At 57.4% G+C, this 18,884-nt stretch overlaps 1 protein-coding gene across 9 annotated transcripts in view; it reads left to right on the top strand.

Moving 5' to 3' along the window:
- ETV4 (ETS variant transcription factor 4) overlaps nucleotides 1-18,884 on the top strand; it is a 64,966-nt gene that overhangs the window by 33,554 nt on the left and 12,528 nt on the right. For 5 of the 9 annotated variants that reach the window (XM_075911128.2, XM_075911131.2, XM_075911132.2 and 2 more), the window contains 3 exons: nucleotides 7,092-7,218; nucleotides 8,795-8,953; nucleotides 10,967-11,217. In XM_075911128.2, the coding sequence (XP_075767243.1) occupies nucleotides 7,092-7,218; nucleotides 8,795-8,953; nucleotides 10,967-11,217 (537 nt within the window). The remainder of the gene's footprint in view (nucleotides 1-7,091; nucleotides 7,219-8,794; nucleotides 8,954-10,966; nucleotides 11,218-18,884) is intronic. The other 4 variants (XM_075911129.2, XM_075911133.2, XM_089773954.1 and 1 more) reach the window with 2 other exon arrangements.

Genomic DNA, 18,884 nt, shown 5'->3' with positions numbered 1-18,884 from the left:
TGGGCGCCTGCCGGAGCAGGTGTATTTATTTGTGTGGATTTCTACCTGGTGGGCTGGGTCCCTGGAGATTCTGCCGTGAGGAGCAAGCCCACCAGGGCCTCGCCTCAGGGCAGGCAGCCAGAGGAGGGCAAGGGGGCGTCTACATTGTGCTCTCTTGCACAAGAATATATGCTCATTTGCATACTTAATGAGCCGCCATTTTTGCACAAGGGGCTTTTGCGGAAGAAGGAGCCGTGTTTGCGCACAACCTCCCTCTTGCGCAAGACCCGTTCTGCCTGAAAACAAGCGGCAGAACGGCTCTCGCGCAAGAGGGATGTTTTGCGCAAGACGGAGCCGTGTAGACGGCTCCTTCTTCCGCAAAAGCTCCTTGTGCGAAGATGGCATCTCATTAAGTATGCAAATGAGGCACGGCGATATTCATCGCCGCGCCTCATTTGCATATGTTTTAGCGCAAGAGAGCGCAATGTAGACGTAACCCTAGCGGTGCTCCGGGTGCCCGCCGCTCTCAGAACGGTTGCCCCCTCCTTCAGGTCCCAGACTCGGGCATCTTCTCATTGATGGCCACTCCCCTCACCTCCACAGAGAGGCCTCTAGCGTCTAACCGATAAGGTCCCACCTTGGAAGAAGGCCAGGTCTCTGCTGTGGCAGCCGGAGAGCCCTCTGTGGTGCCCTGCGCCCAACCTCTGTCCTCAGCAAGGGCCCTGACGAGCGTACAAGCCTCAGGGAATGACTCTGTTCCCCTCCTGGGGTCCCTGGACTGAGACTTTACATGGCAGCCTCCAGGCGCCAACAATCCCAGCCCTTCTTCCCCGAGCTAGGCCCCAGGCCAAAGTCTCTCAGGCGTTAGCTGGCAGGAGCTCAGCCTCTCTCAGCTCCCTGGCTTCCAGTCCCGAACCTTCCTCTGGCAGCGTCCCTGCCATTCCTTGCTCCCAAACCCCTTGGGCTCCGGGTCTCTGCCCTGCAGGAGCCTTTCACAATTTCCCTGCCCCATCCTGTGTTTCCCCCTCGCTTGGTAGCCTCCTGATGCTCTTCTGAGGCAGTCCCCCTGCTCTCTTCTCCCCGGTGTGGCTTCTTCTGGAGTCTGGGCTCCTTCCAGCTCCTGAGGGAGGGAGCCACCCTACTGCAGCCGCGAAGCCATTTCTACCCCAGGTCGGTTGTTTGTGGGGAGTCCAGGACAACATCTGCAGCATCTCGCAGAACGGGAGAGAAACAGCCAGGGGCCGGCAGCATGAACCCAGCATGCCACCGTGTCATGGCTCTAGATTTCGGGTGCGTGGGACTGACAGCGGCACGGCCTCCAAGCGTGTTTCCGGCAAGAAGTGCTCAGGCAAATGGGGACGTTTGTCCCGAAAATGTTCACTAGCTGAAAAGAGAACAAGCCCGTCTCCTGGAGAGCCCTCGACGGCAGGCTGCTGGGGGCTAAGGCAAGAGGAAGGCACGAAGCTGCCTCCCCGTGCAGCGGAATAGCAAATAGCCGGCTGGCCACGATGGAAATAAAAAACGTGGGCAACTCTTGGCAGTACACGCAGCCTGGCAGCTGGGGCATCGCTCTTGCTGTTCCTGGGGAGGGTCTCAAGGAGCTTGTTCTCCCACCTCTGGGGCCCTCAGGAATTTCACAATTCGCTCTGACCCCATCTTGGAGGGGGCCTTGCTCCCTTGCAACAGGGCAGGGTGGACGGCACACCAGGAGAGCTATGTACGGCTGGCAAAGGACCAGGTATGAAGTTGACTGGCCAGTGAATGTCTCCGGTTCCTTAGTGCTAAAATAAACCAGTCGCAGATCAGTGCTTCACCTTGCTTGGGATTTTACAGCAACTTTAAGCCCCTGAACATCCCCTCCCCCCGGGAAGGGGCATGGAACTGACGAGAGTGGGTGGAATTTTTGACTCTGAGGCTACGTCTACACGGCAGGTTTTTGCAGAGAGGATATGCCAATGGTGTGCTCATTTGCATATCTTGCATGTTCATTTGCATATCTTCTTCCGATCCTTTTTGCGGAAGAGGTTTTGCTGTTAAAAAGTCCCGTGTAGACGGGGCCATTTGTTGGAAAAAAAAAAAACCTTTTGCACAAGATCCCTTATTCCACAAAAATCGAGGTTTAGAGGATCTCGTGCAAAAGGGTTTTTTTCCCCGACAAATGGCCCCGTCTACATGGGGCTTTTTAACAGCAAAACCTCTTCCGCAAAAAGGATCGGAGGAAGATATGCAAATGAGCATGCACGATATGCAAATGAGCACGCCATTGGCATATCCTCTCCGCAAAAAACCCGCCGTGTAGACGTAGCCTGAATGACCTGCATGAGGATCAAACGTAAACCGGGCCCATCTCTCTGCACCGAGCCCCTCCACCCCATCTGCCTCTTCTCCCCTTTCCTCCCCACTCCTCGTTCAGTGTTCAAACTGGGGCCCAGCGCAGGTGGCTCTTTCCTTCCTGTGTCCAGTGACGACTTGAAGGCGACCATGGAGGAAAAGTGGAAAGCCGCTTACCTTGCCCGGACAGCTGCATGTGGCCCACAGCCGCGGACACACCGCTCCGGAGAGCCTGGGAAGAGGTTTTTGCTCCCTGCTGGATTTAATTATGCATAAGGAGGAATAATATCCGCAGCCCACTTCCTGACCCTGCAAACTGTAGCCCACGGTTGTTATTCATGGCATTCTAGCCAGCTCGCAACGGCTTCCTCCCGTCCGCACCGGGCTGGTGCGAGGACACCGGGGCAGGATTGCTTGGCTGCTTTGTGGGGCTGTTGCTGTCGGCACAGGGGTTCTTCCCACCTCACTTCCGCCTCCTGAGTCAGCTGTAACCTGTGGCTCGTGGCTGGAGCCGCTGGGGGCCGGCAAAGCCAGCTCCGGGGCAAAGCTGCTGGTGTGCAGGACAAAGGGGATCATAAGCTGGTGTGCCCCAGTGTGGCGCACCCGTCAGAAAGTGGCCAGCTGGGGGTGGGCTCTGATCCAGGCCTCTTATCCTCTCCCTCCCCCGCGCCCCATCCTTCCTTTCCCTTGCCCAGAGCTGAGGCTGGGAGCAAAGCCCCGAGCACACAGAGCTGGCAGCTGGGACCCCAGCATGAAGAGCCGACAGGAGACACACACCCCCCGCCCAGTGGGTGCAGCTGGTAGCAGAGCCCCTGCGTCCCTCGTTTCCTTGCCATGCCTATGGGTGCTGCCCTCACCGTTCCCATTTGGCAGGGAACAGGAACCACCGGGCAGGGTCACCCACTGGGACTGCTCCAGCCCCCTCCGCTCCTCATTTCACCCTACACATACCCATCCCCGCCCCCGCCCCCTGCCCTCCTGCAACTGCTACAGCCCCTTGCCGTGACTTCTGCAGCCATCCCCACACATCCAACCCCCTGCCTCGAGCCCCCTACGCCCCTCACCCCCTGCCCTAGCTCCCCCATCCCCACACATCCAACCCCCTGCCTCGAGCCCCCTACGCCCCTCACCCCCTGCCCTAGCTCCCCCATCCCCACACATCCAACCCCCTGCCTCGAGCCCCCTATGCCCCTCATCCCCTGCCCTAGCTCCCCCATCCCCACACATCCAACCCCCTGCCTCGAGTCCCCTATGCCCCTCACCCCCTGCCCTAGCTCCCGCATCCCCACACATCCAACCCCCTGCCTCGAGTCCCCTATGCCCCTCACCCCCTGCCCTAGCTCCCGCATCCCCACACATCCAACCCCCTGCCTTGAGCCCCCTACGCCCCTCACCCCCTGCCCTAGCTCCCCCATCCCCACACATCCAACCCCCTGCCTCGAGCCCCCTACGCCCCTCACCCCCTGCCCTAGCTCCCGCATCCCCACACATCCAACCCCCTGCCTCGAGCCCCCTACGCCCCTCACCCCCTGCCCTGGCTCCCGCATCCCCACACTTCCAACCCCCTGCCTCGAGCCCCCTACGCCCCTCACCCCCTGCCCTGGCTCCCGCATCCCCACACATCCAACCCCCTGCCTCGAGCCCCCTACGCCCCTCACCCCCTGCCCTAGCTCCCGCATCCCCACACATCCAACCGCCTGCCTCTGGTGCCACTTGACTATAGTGGATGAGACACCACCCTGGTAGACAAAGATTTGCTAACAGGCTCGTCCGTCTAACAGGCAAAGGTCTCACGTGATCTCCTGGTGGAAAACTGAAGTGAGACAAACTCAAAGGTGTGTGTTGTCAACAGGGAGGGTGTTGATTCTGGCGCGTAGCTGCCTGACGGCTAGCCATGCTGTCATTGTCACTGAAGGGCTGTTGGTATGTGTTGGACTTTTACTCCTTTTATCTGAATAAAGAGCATTTCCTAGAGATTTAAGATACAATGCAACACAGGCCAACTGACTGTGTGGTTGTACAGTCCACAGTGCTTTGACAACAACGTGTCTTCGGGTGGTACCTTAGAAACGAACCGATATTTAGGATCTGTAGCTTTTGCGGGTAAAACCCACTTCGTCGGTGCTTTGCGGAGCTGTTACTCACTAGGCAAACATTGACATGGCTACATCGGGCCTTCCTCCAGCTAGCTGGAACCCAGAACCGTGTGCGATTGCACACGGTTCTCTGCTCTAAGTAGACAACAAAAAATTTTAAAAAGGGCGCTGAGAAAGTAGCCAGTATGCTTCCTGCCCAGTAAACCTCTCCTCCCAGCTCTACGAGCGAGCTCTCTCTGTGAGAGAGCATTGGGGAACATCCCGAATTATTGGCTGTTGTGTGAGCCCACGCTGGGCTTTGTCACATAGCCTGCAACGGGCTGGGGAGTGTTGCTGCAGGCGTTAATGAACCATGTGGTTACACTTAGGTGGCTCCCAGGAGAAAGCCTTGAAATTGCCACTCTTACAAAGGGGCATCTTGCTGATACTGCTAGTTAGGAAGGGGCTTTTAACCTTCCAAATTAAAAAAAAAAAAAAAACACCCGAAACATCCTAGCACAGGAAGTAGTAACCTCTGACCTGGGAGGCCGATGCTTCTGTGTGATGCTGTCTGTACCGATCTTTTGGCAGAGGCCTTGGATAACATTTTCAAGAGCTCCCTAAGTGACTACAAGCTGACTTCTTATTGCCAGTGGGTGGTTTTCAGAGTCTTCACTGGCTGAGGCACATGGAAATGGAATTTAGCCTCCTAAGCCACTAAAGGGGCTCTGAAAAATATGAGTCCTTGTTTTCTTCTGCCGCGGCACCGCACGGCGCAGCGAAGATGGCTCAATAAGAGTAGCGATATTTCCCCACGGACATCCCTCAGCAAGCCAGCGTAGGCGTTTCTATAGTAACCCTCTTAAATTGTTTGTCCTGCAGGACAGACTAGCATATCCTGAAATGTACATCGCGGGACTATGCCAGTGGAGAACGGCGCCACGTAACCGCACGGGGATGTCGCAACGCGCTGTCCGCACCCCCGTGAATCCGAGAGGGCGGTGGGCATAGTTCAAAGCCAGGCTTTAGGGTGTTGCGAAGCAGAGGAGGCCTGTGTCACCCTTATAACACACAACAGTCAGATTCCCACACACCGTGTCGCCTCTCCCCTGCCAAGTCCTGAACTGCTTGGCACAGGGCTGGGCACGATGCGGACCCGGCTGCCTAACACTTCGATCCAACCCGCGGGCTGCATCTGGCTGCTCTCCATTTGTATCTTGCCGCCTGTGTCACCAAAGCTTCAGGCGGTGGCTCAGGCAGCAGGATCCTATTTAAATGGCTCACGGTTGTGGCGCAACCCCAGCAGGGGCCGGAGCCGCGAGCTCTTTAAATAGCCGTGGCAACCCATGGCGGCTGCTAGGCAATGCAGTAGTGGTGGGGCTGGGAGCCATGAGCCCTTTACTGTGTTTTTAATTCAAAGCCTCTGAACCTAGACAACTCTAGGGCAGGAGGTGAGTCCCCAGCCCCGCCCCTTCCATCCCAAGCCCCGCCCTTCCATCCCAAGCCCCGCCCCTTCCATCCCAAGCCCCGCCCCTTCCATCTCAGGCCCCGCCTCTTCCGAGAAATGGAGCCGGTTCGTGATCATGTACCAAAATTCATTAAGTCCCTCCCCCCATGAAAATTATTGCCCACTCCTGACTTAGCATATAACTACTTTCCCTTTTTCCAGCCTGTCTTTAAGGGTAAGGGCACAGTATGAACCTAATGTCCTAACATTCTGAAAACGTCCACGCAGTGTTCAGCGGCAGTCAAAAAAGCAAATAGCATGTTAGCAATCATTAAAAAAGGGATAGCGAATAAGACCGAGAATATCTTATTGCTTCTCTATAAAACCATGGTACGCCCACAGCTTGAATGCTATGTACAGATGTGGTCACCTCATCTCAAAAAAGATATATTGGCATTGGAAAAGGTTCAGAAAAGTAACAAAAATGATGAGGGGTTTGGAACGGGTCCCATGTGAAGAGAGATTAAAAAGACTTGGACTTTTCAGCTTAGAAAAGAGGAGACAAAGCGGGGATATGACAGACGTCTACAAAATCATGACTGGTGTGGAAAAAGTGAATACGAGAAAGTTATTTACTTATTCCCACAATATAAGAACTAGGGGTCGCCAAATGAAATTAATAGGCAGCAGGTTTAAAACAAACAAAAGGAAGTTTTTCTTCACTCAGCGCACAGTCAACCTGTGGAACTCCTTGCCAGAGGATGTGGTGAAGACTAGGACTTTAACAGGGTTAAAAAAAAAAAGCTAGATAGATTCATGGAGGTTAGGTCCATCAATGGCTATTAGCTAGGATAGGTAGGATCGGTGTCCCTAGCCTCTGTTTGTTTGGAAATGGATGACAGGAGAGGGATCGTGTGATGATTACCTATTGTGTTCCCTCCCTCTGGGTCATCTGGTATTGGCCACTGTAGGCAGACAGGATACTGGTCTAGGTGGACCTTTGGTCTGACCCAGTGTGGCCATTGTTATGATCTTAACTAAATCGACCAGCAGCTAGTGCAAACAAAGGGGTAGAGAAGGGAATTGAGAGGAAGTTTGGGAAATTCCAGAGAACAATCACCCTCATTGTTCCTCTGCTGCACCTAGAGTCAGGTGAGGAGCTCAGGTGTGGGTCAGGTACATTAGTGTCTCCGCTGGCACAAACCGTGTCGCTCCAGGCCCAGGAGGAGTTTTGACTTGACTCTTTCTTTCTCTCTCAGTAGCGTTTCACAGCCCACCTGCTAAAGTGAAGAAAGAGCCGCAGAGCCCCTCCTCCGACCTAGCACTGTCCTGCAGCCATAAGCAGCCATTTGGGTACCGCAATGGCGAGCAGTGCCTTTACGCCAGGTAACGCGGCTTGCGTGCAGGGGGGAGGGAAGGGCGTGTGACGGCACCGTGGCCCGCTGGGTCTCTGCGGACATGCTAGTGCAAACTGATGGATGGGTTGCTTCCTATTTCCTATGGCCCGCTTGGCCTCCCGTTCATGTCTGAGTCCAGTGGTTCTCAAGCTTTTGGGCTTGCGCCCCTCCCCTCTCAACACAGACCTCTCCGCGGATCACCAGCCAACCATCCATGATGACAGCAGGAGCGGCTGAGAGTGGGGTCTGGGTGGGAGGGAAGATGCAGGAGCAGCAGAGGGTGGGGTCCAAGTGGGAGGGAGGGTGCAGGAGCAGCAGAGGATGGGGTCCGAGTGGGAGGGAGGGTGCAGGAGCAGCAGAGGGTGGGGTCCGAGTGGGAGGGAGGGTGCAGGAGCAGCAGAGGGTGGGGTCCGGGTGGGAGGGAGGGTGCAGGAGCAGCAGAGGGTGGGGTCTGGGTGGGAGGGAGGAGGGTACAGGAGCAGCAGAGGGTGGGGTCTGGGTGGGAGGGAAGGTGCAGGAGCAGCAGAGGGTGGGGTCCGGGTGGGAGGGAGGGTGCAGGAGCAGCAGAGGGTGGGATCTGGGTGGGAGGGAGGGTGCAGGAGCAGCAGAGGGTGGGGTCTGGGTGGGAGGGAAGGTGCAGGAGCAGCAGAGGGTGGGGTCTGGGTGGGAGGGAGGGTGCAGGAGCAGCAGAGGGTGGGGTCTGGGTGGGAGGGAATGTGCAGGAGCCGCAGAGGGTGGGGTTTGGATGGGAGGTTGGATGCAGGAGCGGGCTGAGTTTGGGGGGGCCTGGCCAGCAGGGAGGGTGCAGGAGCCAGCTGAAGGTGTGGGGTCTGGGAGGAAAAGAGGGTTCAGGAGTGGGGTGGGGGTCTCGGCGGGAGGGAGGTGCATGAAGGGGTTGGGGGGCCAGAGTCTGGGCATGAGAGGGATGGGGGGCGTTTACCTGGCTCCATGCCTCCAGCCACTCCCGAGCACTGCCCCCCACTGTCCCCTTCACTGGCCAGCCCACGTCTTCGAGAGGGGGTGAGCCCCAAGCCCATGGCCCACCTGCAAGGCAGTCCCACAGACCACACTAACCACTGCCCAAGTCTATTGTGCAGTAGCGCTTACACCCTAGAAAATCAGGGGCAGCCAGTTTACTTGCTCAAACAAAACCTTCCCCATGTAGCAGAGCTTTGCTGAACCTCTGTCCTCCAACCCTGCACAGCCCCCTACTCACCTTATCGGGATCTGGATAGCCCCTGAGGGTGAGAACAATTTCCCTCTTGTTGCCTGCCCGCACTTTCCCCGTCATCCCTCCCTTCCCTGGACCCTGCTAGTGCCGACCTCTCCACCCCTCCTCTGCCCTCCTTTGTATTTGCCCTGTCGACCCTTCCCCACCCAGGCCTGGCCCTCCCAGGCTCTCGGTAACGTGCCAGGAGAGTGAGGACGGGGAGTGACCAGTAATGTGAAAGGGACGTTTCTGCACTTCCAGGTGCCGGTGGCGCGTTCTCCCCAGGGGGATGGGGATGGGGGGGGGGTTGCTGTCTGGGGACTGTAATCTTCCAATATCTGTTTGACTGTCCCAGTGCCTATGACCAAACCAGACAAGTTGGACTCAAGTCCCCAAACCCAGGAAGCCCGATACAGTCACCGCCTCAACATTTCCCTAGGCCGGACAGGAGCTTCCTGAGCCCTCGGGGGCCTTCCCAACCCACTTCCAGCCGTGGATACCTCATGGAACACAGGTGAGCGAGCACAGCCGAGGCGAGGGGGTAAACAGCCACCAACCCATAGGTCTGCCCTCCCCAAAGCTCCCTTGATCCCCCTCCAGCTCCGTATCTGAACCAAAGCCGTCTCTCTCCAGCAATCATAGAATCACAGAGCTGGAAGAGACCTCAGGAGTCATCAAGTCCAGTCCCCTGCCCAAGGCAGGACCAACCCAACTCAATCATCCCAGCCAGGGCTTTGTCAAGCCAGGACTTAGAAACGTGTAGGGATAGAGATTCCACCCCCTCCCTAGGGAACCCATCCCAGTGCTTCCCCACCCTCCTAGGGAAAAAGTTTTTCCTAATATCCAACCTGGACCTCTCCCACTGCAACTTGAGACCATTGCTCCTTGTTCTGTCACCTGTCACCACTGAGAACAGCCTCTCTCCATCCTCTTTGGAACCTCCCTCCAGGTAGTTGAAGGCTGCTCTCAAATCCCCCCTCACTCTTCTCTTCTGCAGACTAAACAGACCCAAATCCCTCAGCCTCTTCTTGTCGGTCATGTATTCCAGTCCCCTCATCATTTTGGTTGCCCTCCGCGGGACCCTCTCCAATGCGTCCACGTCCTTTCCGTAACAGGGGCCCCAGAACTGACACAATACTCCAGATGTGGCCTCACCAGAGCTGACTAAAGGGGGACAATCCCTTCCCTACATCTTCCCTCTTGTTACCAGCCTGGGTCCCGAGCTGCTGCCTGGTGCCCATGGGGAAGAAGACCGTTGTCTGAAGCCCTTTCGTCTCTATCGCTGCAGATCGGGGCAGGGAACCATTTTTGGGTCGGGGGCCACTGACCTCCAGACAGATCAGTCAGGGGCCGCACACAAGTGAGAAGCCGAAAAAAAGAAAAAGAAAAAGAAAAAAAAGACAAACCCTCACTGAGGTGGCCCCTGACTGAGAAGCAGAAAGACCCTCCCCCCATTCCCCTGGCACACCAGAGCTTGGGGGGGCCCAGGCTTGGAGATTTTGTGTGCTCCAGTCCCACAGTACGTGTGGGCTCCCCAGTGCTGGGGGGGGAGGCGTGAGCTTTGTGGGTCGGATCCAGGCAAGCTGGGGGCCGCATCTGGCCCCTGGGCCTGAGGTTCCCCACCCTTGCTGTAGATATTACATGGCCTATGACCATGCAACAGCCCTGGGCATATTCTGCAAGTCTCCCTCTTCCTTGCTAGGGATGTGTGTGTGTGTGTGTGTGTGTGTGTGTGTGTCCATTCCTTGCTAGGGCTCTGTGTGTGTGTGTGTGTGTGTGTGTGTGTGTCCATTCCTTGCTAGGGCTCTGTGTGCGTGTGTGTGTGTGTGTGTGTCTCCATTCCTTGCTAGGGCTCTGTGTGTTTGTGTGTGTGTGTCTCCATTCCTTGCTAGGGCTATGTGTGTGTGTGTGTGTGTGTGTGTGTGTCTCCATTCCTTGCTAGGGCTCTGTGTGTGCGTGTGTGTGTATGTGTGTCTCCATTCCTTGCTAGGGCTCTGTGTGCGTGTGTGTGTGTGTGTGTGTGTGTGTCTCCATTCCTTGCTAAGGCTCTGTGTGTGTGTGTGTGTGTGTGTGTGTGTCCATTCCTTGCTAGGGCTCTGTGTGTGTGTGTGTGTGTGTGTGTCTCCATTCCTTGCTAGGGCTCTGTGTGTGTGTGTGTGTGTGTGTCCATTCCTTGCTAGGGCTCTGTGTGTGTGTGTGTGTGTGTGTGTCTCCATTCCTTGCTAGGGCTCTGTGTGTGTGTGTGTGTGTGTGTGTGTGTGTGTGTGTCTCCATTCCTTGCTAGGGCTCTGTGTGTGCGTGTGTGTGTATGTGTGTCTCCATTCCTTGCTAGGGCTCTGTGTGTGTGTGTGTGTGTGTGTCTCCATTCCTTGCCAGGGCTCTGTGTGTGTGTGTGTGTGTGTGTGTGTGTGTGTCCAGATGAAGGTACAACCCCCGCATCTCTGTCCCTCCCATCCCTGCACTTGGGTCCACAAGAGTTTGCGACGCGGGCAAGCAGTCACCCCATCGGCTATTTCCCCCCCTTCAGCTCCGTCTACCAGCCAGCTCCGGAGATGTGCCGTTCCTTCCCCTCCTCTCAGGGCCTGGGCCGCGAAGCCCCAGCTGCCTACCAGCGCCAGATGTCCGAGCCCTGCCTGCAGTACCCTCAGCAGGGCTTCAAGCAGGAGTATCATGACCCAATGTATGAGCAGGCAAGCCAGCTGGGAGGCAGCAGCGGCCACCGGTACCCAGCGGGAGTGGTCATCAAGCAGGAGCAGACGGACTATGCCTACGACTCAGGTAGGGCTCGCGCGGACCGAAGTATTCCATGCAGAGCCGATGCTGCAGGGCCCGGAGGCTCCGAGGGGCCTCCTCACTGGGCTTTGAAGTGGCTTTTTTGTCCGCACTCTTCATTGCTGTGCTCCGGGGCCGCAGCGCTCAGGGGCTTTGGCTAACAGCTTCTCTTCTCCTGGGAAACTTCCCCTGCTGTGTCCACGGCCTCCGAGCCTGAGGGAGGGTTATCAGGCCCAGGACGTAGGGGCGGACCAATGTGGCTGGCGGCCAGGCAAGCGGGTTGGGGCTGAGTTGCTCTGTTTCCGCCCCGCTGCTGCCGGCAAATGCAGGTGCCTGCCCCCTGTTGCCAGCACCAGACCCTTCTGCTTGTCACCTGGGCCCCATCGCTCGTTGTGGGCGGGACCTTGAGGGAAAAGGCGGGGCTGAGGCAGGGGCGGAGCAAGGTGGGGCAGGGGGGAGCTTGGGGCAGAGGGGCCATTGTTCCGGCCCACCCAAATTTTGCAACCAGCTTCCTCGCGCCCGTGGGCTGGCCCACCACCAACCCACCTCCAGCTCTGCCAGCCCCGGGTTCCAGCCTCCCTCTGGCTTCCCCACTCCCTGGAGTCCACCAGCCCTGCCCCCAGGGTCCAAGCCACCAGCCCTGAAAGCTCCACTGCCATTCGGGGTCCTGCCACCACCCAGGGCTTGGCTTCTGGCCTCCCGCTGTGGCTGGGTTGCCAACTCTCCCAGGCCAGATGCCATTTGCCGCAATGGCGTCCGGTCCATGCGGTCCGGGAGAGCTGGCAAGTATGAGTGTGAGGGGCATGAGCAGGTGTGGGGGGGAGGGCAGAGCTCAGCACCCCCACTCTGAAAATAGCTCCAGCCCCACTGCCTTGAGAGCAGTAGGGCACGAGCTCTGAGAAGGACTCCAAGACTGGAAAACACCCCTTGGAGCAGGGGTGGGCAATAATTTTTCCAGGGCGGGGAGAGCCTTTAATGAATTTTGGGATTGGGTCAAGAGCCGGCTACACCCCCAGAAGGGGCGGGGCCTGGGGCAGAAGGGGCGGGGCTGGGGACTAGCCTCCCCCCCAGAATTGTCTGGGGCCAGAGGCTTTGAATTAAAAACACAGCAAAGGGCTCATGGCTCCCAGCTCCACCTCGACTGCATTGGGTTGCCGCAGCTATTTGAAGGGCTCCCGGCTCCAGGCCCTGCCACTACCATGTTGCCTGGCAACCGCCCAAGTTTGCTGTGGCTATTTGAAGGGCTCCCGGCTCCAGGCCCTGCCACTACCACGTTGCCTGGCAACCGCCCAAGTTTGCTGTGGCTATTTGAAGGGCTCCCGGCTCCAGGCCCTGCCACTACCATGTTGCCTGGCAACCGGCCAAGTTTGCTGTGGCTATTTGAAGGGATCGCGGCTCCAGGCCCTGCCACTACCATGTTGCCTGGCAACCGCCCAAATTTGCTGTGGCTATTTGAAGGGCTCCCGGCTCCAGGCCCTGCCACTACCATGTTGCCTGGCAACCGCTCAAGTTTTCTGTGGCTATTTAAAGGGATCGCGGCTCCAGGCCCTGCCACTACCATGTTGCCTGGCAACCGCTCAAGTTTTCTGTGGCTATTTAAAGGGATCGCAGCTCCAGGCCCTGCCACTACCATGTTGCCTGGCAACCGCTCAAGTTTGCTGTGGCTATTTAAAGGGATCGCAGCTCCAGGCCCTGCCATGATAGCGCCACGACAGTGAGCCATATAAATCAGATCCTGCTGCCTGAGCCACCGCCTGGAAGTTCGGTGCAGAAAGCGGCCAGATGCAGCCTGTGGGCCGGATCGAAGTGTTAGGGGGCAGCATCTGGCCCCCGGTCCGCATCTTGCCCAGCTCTGCCTTGGAGGGAGACGCTTTGGAAGCCTCTTTGCGTGAGCTGGTCCAAGTGAAGGTGAAGAAGTGACTTGATCCCCAGCGCCACCGCCCTGCCCAGAGAAGACGTCACTGACAGTCAATGGCTCGTTAGCCGGAAAAGGCAGAACGGGGCCCACAGAAGCTGAAATTAGACGCTTGCCCCCGGGGAATCGGACACCCATTTTTATTAGGACGGGCGGGGAAGCCCTGAAACAATTTCCCAAGGGCCCTGGTGGAGTCTCCGCCCTGTCGAGTCTTTGCGTCGGCTCCCGCTCAACCAGCGTTTACAGGTCGGATGCAGAAATTTCTGGATGAGGCCTGCAGTAGAGAGGGGGGCAGGCTAGACAATCCGGATCACGTCGTCTAGCCTCGAGCTCTGGGAGGGGATGAATCAGACTTTCCAGGCTGCTGGGGAATCCCCCAGCTGCAGCTGCCCAGAAGGAATGGATGTGGTTCGTGGGTTATTTCTCTTTGAATGGTGCCTCCGGGTTCTGGTCCCTGCTGTGCGGGGGACGGGGAGGGGGAGGGGGGGCTGCACATCCACACATTGCCTGCCTCCGCGGCAGGGGCGACTGAGAAGGAAGGACACGGGGGGGGGGGGGAGCACCAGCCATGTGACCACTCCCCTCTTGTGTCTCCTCCCTGTGCCACCAGGGGAAGGGCGTGATAACTCCCCCTCCACTCTAGGCCCCGCCCCTGCCCTTGCTCCGCCTCTTTCCCCAAGCCCCTCCCCCATTGCCCAGGGGACTAGTTGGGGGAGTCTGGCACCAGCAGCAGAGGTCGGGCCCCCTGCACTCACCAACAGTGGCAGGGGGGAGTGGAGTAACGCAGCCCCACCCTGCTCCCCTGACTCTGTTTCCTGGCAGTCGGGGAGCAGAGCCACATTGCTCCACGCACCCTGTTCCCCCCGCTGGTGAGTGCAAGGGGACCCAATTCCTTCTGCAGTCGCTCCTGTCCACAGCATTTGGGGGACACGTGGCCCCTCGGTCCTCTCTTCCATGTCACTAGTGTCCCAGGGGGTCTGGAGGCTACTGCCCAGCAAGGCCTGTTGGTTACTAGTCTGTTATGGACAGTCTGAAGCGGCGAAGGGGCTCAAGATGGAGGCCAGGAAGGCGTCATCTCACTGCCCGGCCTTAGTCGGCCTATTACAGAGGACTTTCCACAGACTCTCTGGACCTCCCCCCACCTTCAGTCCTGCCTGCTCAGCCTCCCAGCCGGTTCTGGCTGTCCACAACCCTGCAGGGGCAGGGTAATCCTGCGCCACTGCGCTCAATGGGCGAAATTCCGTCCGCAGTGCAGGGTCGGGTCCATAGTGAGCCACTTGTGGAAGGGGTCGTGGAAGTGCCTGGCAGGCTGACTACGGTCCCCGAGGCCACAGGAAAAAGTTCCAGGCCCATAAACAGCCTTTGAGCCATGCCCCTCCTCTGCCTGCTAACGAACAACAATGAATAATCACTTTGGCTTCCTTAGAAAGATCAGCAAATGCTTCCCAGTAGGACTCTGACTCTTGCAGTCTGCCGAAATGCTTTGGCAGCCGGCCAGGCTACACTAACCCCCTCTTGATGGATCTAGGAACAGCAAACACGACTCTGGCTTTTTAGATGCATTTTAAGTCACGTGCTGATTGGATACCAAGGGTGAGTCTTCCAAAGAAGAAGCCCGTTCCTCCGGACCCCGAGCTGTCCATGGGCAGCGTGAATCACATCTGGTTTCTCTGCTTCCGTGAAGAATCCAGGGTCTTCTGATCCTCAGCAATGCGCCACCACTAATCCAGAGTCCCCAAAGCGAATGAATAAGTGACAACATGCAGCAAAGAAGGGCACTGACAACACACAGTGAGGAAGGGCACTCTATGGCCACTTCTTTGCATGCCGCGCTGGAAATCTATCTTCTGGCATTTGATTTAACGGGTCTAGTTAAGACCTGCTAAATCAAATGCTGAGGGCCGCTCCGGTCGGCGCTGGTACTTCTGGCACTCCCACGGAGTAAGAGAAACCAACAGAAGCCTTTGCTCCCATTGGCCTCCCTCTGTGAAGACAGTGCCAAGCTCAGCTTAATGCATGCTGACTCCAACTATGTATTATACTTAGCTGGAGCTGCGTACTTTAACCCAGTCTTCCAGTCTAGTGTAGACCTGGCTCTGTGTGTGTTCCTCACCCCACAATATATGAACTGCTAAACCAGACCAACCTAGAGGCCTCCATCTAGTCTGGCTGTTGTATTCAGCTGTGCCCAACTTTGGCAAGCAAAGAAAGACACCCTATAATGGACAGTCATGGTATAAACTGCCCTTAGCCTCAGGCACTTCAAGGAGGATATATTTAATGCCCTTAGAAATATTCATTTTAATGTAACTCTGGATAGTCTCATGAGTCACATACATGTCAAATCCCAGCCAGCTGTTGGCCTCAAAATATCATGTGGCAGTGAGTTCCACAGGCTAAGTATGCATTGTGTAAAAAAAAATCCATGCTGGATTGCATCTTAACAGCTTCCTTTGTCCCCTTGTTCCTGCGACAAGGCAGGCGACATCGTATCTTTTACTGGAACAACTTCTCCTGGTGACCGAGGCAGACTTTTGAGCTACTCAGAGCTCTTCCCCGGGTCTGGGAAAGGTGCTTCAAATGCCACTCAGGAGACGGGAGATTTGTTAGTGACTCCAGTGGCTCTTGATTTTGCCTGGAAGGTGTTCAGAACCTGCACCGGTGGGAGGCTGCTAGGAACCCCGACATGAGAGACGTGTCGGTAAGCTCCGTGCAGCAGGCCCTGACAGCCAGATGACATGTTCCCCACCCCAAAGGGAGGACAGGTGATTTCTGAGCTCGGAAGAAGAGCTTTGGCCACCCAGGGGACAGCAGTGGCGAGAGGGCATAGCAAAGGGGGCTCCGTAGACAGCGGTTTCGCACCCAGGGCTGGTGCGTGCCAGGGCGCTGGAACCGATTGCATAGTGGGGGTGCTGAGAACCACAGAACCAAACTGCAAGTCCAGTGTATGATGGAAACCACGTCACACTGGGGGAGTGAGGCTGCCCCCCTAGTTCCAGCACCTATGGTCGGGACAGTCTTTATGGGGCCCTCTGCAGTACTATTAAACTGGTGTCCCTTGGGGACATAAAATGTTATGTGTAATCGGTTAACTGCTTAAACAGGATTGGCCGGGCTGGAATAGGCCCCCCACCCTCGGGCCGCCCGTTAACCGGTGACTGGTAAGCATCACCTACCGAGGGCGATGCTAACTGGTTAACCAGTTAACCGTGTAACCGGTGACATCCCTAGTGTCCCTATGCCCGCCGACAGCCTGGGGGTGGGGATGACTTTTTTTACAGCTGTCAGTTGATAAGCTTCACCAACACACTCATATCATATTTTTAAAGCAACTTTCAAACAGAGATCCTGTAGACCACCCAAGTAGATTCAGAAACTGACTGTCTATACCTGGGGTTGGCAAATGTCTGGTAAACGGTTTCCTTGCCACTTGAATGGCTCTTTCACCGGCTCGGTGTCTGCTAATAGCTCTGGCAGGCTTTTCCCTTTTAAGTTAGGTAGGTCCTCACCAGAGGAAGTGAAGCCACAGAACAGGGGTGGGAAGAGGCTGGAGGCTGGGCATTAAGACCCAGGGGTGCCCCAAATTTTCAGGTGCCCCACACAGCTGCATGTTCAGATCTGAGGAAGGCCAGTCCTGCCGCTGGTGTGCTTGCGGCAAGCTCTCCTGCGCTCCCTTCCGCTCTCTGCCGTGTCACACAAGGCTGAGCCATGCAGAAGTTGCACAAAAATCCCTTTGTCGACAGCAGCCGCAGGGCTGGAGCTGGGACAGCAAACGCACCGCGGTCTCTGCAGCACCAGTGACCTTCAAACGCCAGGGGAGCCGGCGCGCTCCTCCCCGCGCCAGGGATTGCGTTACATAACCTTGAACCGGGCGCCCGCCCTGCAGCTCGCTCGCCTCCCTCTGAATGGAGTCGGAGGAATTCCATTCACAAAATGGAGGGCTGGGGCAGGAGCCAGCGGTGCTCCCAGTGGGGCAGGCGGTGGTGTCGGCTTTCACCACGTGCTTTCTTTTCATCGGCCGCTGACCTCAGCCAGTGGCGGGTAACATGAGCCGGTGTGTGGCTGGCTGGCTGCCTGGAGCGAGTCGGGGACCATGAGACGGCTTCCCGGCTGGGAGGTTGTGTGGCAAGAGAAACCGGCCTTGTTCTGAGGAGCAAAGCTCTTCCGTGTAGGCTAACCCCAAACGGGAGAACTGGGGAGCCTGGCTTTGAGCTCACATTGTTGAGTAGACTCATTCGTCTCCCTGTAAGAGGGCTCGGGGCCACTAGATGGGGCCGTGCACCACGCCCAGGTGTGTGGGGTGCAGCTGGGGGTTGCAAGCTTTTTTTTTTTTTCCTCATGACCCAGTTGAAGAAAAGCGTTGATGCCGCGACCTGACCGAATTTGACTGGAGCGTGGGCTCCGGGGTGGGGCTGAGGATGGGAGCTCTAGGTGTAAGAGGGGGCTCCGGCTTTGGGGGGATCAGGGCTTGGGCAAGAGGGGGCTTATCTTGAGGGGCTCCCGGTCAGTGGTGCAGGGGGGCTAAGGCAGCTTCCTGCCTCTCCTGGCACTGCAGACCAGGCTGCGCCCCAGAAGTAGCCAGCAGCAGGTTTCCAGCCAAGGAGAGTGCGGAGCTAGTGCGCGGGGCAGGGCCAGTGCAGGGAGCCCTGGGCACTCCCCCACCCTCCAGGAGCGGGGCTTGCTGCCGGCCACTTCTGGGGCACCCCTAGAACACCCCCACTGCTCACCCGATCCCCCTCCAGTGCCCGACGTTCCACCCCCCAGCACCAGGAAACAACCCGTCGTTTAAAAACCACTGGGCTACAGCAGCGCTATAGAAATATGTATTAACAATCTCCAAAGGGAACCTAACCCGTCAGGAAATGACATTGGTTTCTCTCAGTAAAAATCTTATTTTCCATCCGACTCCTGCGCAGGGAGTGGCCCCATGTTGCCAGGGTCCCCTGAGAGCAATCACCCCCTGAAGAAGGCTACTCCCACTCTCCCGGCGTGTTAATGGCCACTTTGGCCAGGTTTTCCCGAGTAACCATACATTCCATCAAATCTCCCTCGGGAGCTCTGAGTGGATCTCTGTGCCGGCCATGCAGACACTACGCCCGACTGTCTCCTCCCTGCTTCCAGGAGAAGGGCTTTCGGGAGACTCGCGTAGGCCTGTCAGAACCGGCCCGGCTGCCTGCAGTCAGCTCCGTGTTCCCCGGCCCTTGGCATCAGCGACACAGCGCGGATGGCAAGTGCATTAAGCGAGAGGACAGAAGTAACCTGAGAAAGCGGCCAGTGACTTTCCCCGTTCTGGCCGGGGCTGGGAAAGAAGCATAGATGCTAGAGCGGGAGGGTTCAAACTTTTTTCTCGTGCCCCAATTAAAGAAAATCGTTAATGCTGTGACCCAGCATAATTTGACCAGAGCGTGGGCTCCAGGGTGGGGCCGAGGGTGGGAGCTTTGGGGTATAGGAGGGGGCTGCAGCTTTGGGGAGGTGAAGGCAGGAGGGGCTTACTTTGAATGGCTCCCAGTCAGTGGGGCAGGGGGGCTAAGGCGGCTTCCTGCCTCTCCTGGCACCGCAGACCAGGCTGCGCCCCAGAGGCAGTCGGGGGCAGATTCCCACCTGGTGGGAGTGTGGAGCGAGTGCTCGGGGCAGGGCAGTGGGCGAAGCTCTCTCCCCCAGGAGGCGATCCTGTTGCCAGCTGCTTCTGAGGCGCGGCCTGCGGGGCCAGGACAGGCAGGGAGCTGCCTTAGTGCCCCCACTGCTCACTGGACCCCCT

This window comes from Pelodiscus sinensis, chromosome 29 (assembly GCF_052426305.1).
Source record: "Pelodiscus sinensis isolate ZL-2025 chromosome 29, ASM5242630v1, whole genome shotgun sequence".
In the NCBI taxonomy this organism is placed as follows: domain Eukaryota; kingdom Metazoa; phylum Chordata; order Testudines; family Trionychidae; genus Pelodiscus; species Pelodiscus sinensis.
Note: the sequence above shows the minus strand (reverse complement) of the source record. Positions and strands in the feature narration are given on the sequence as shown.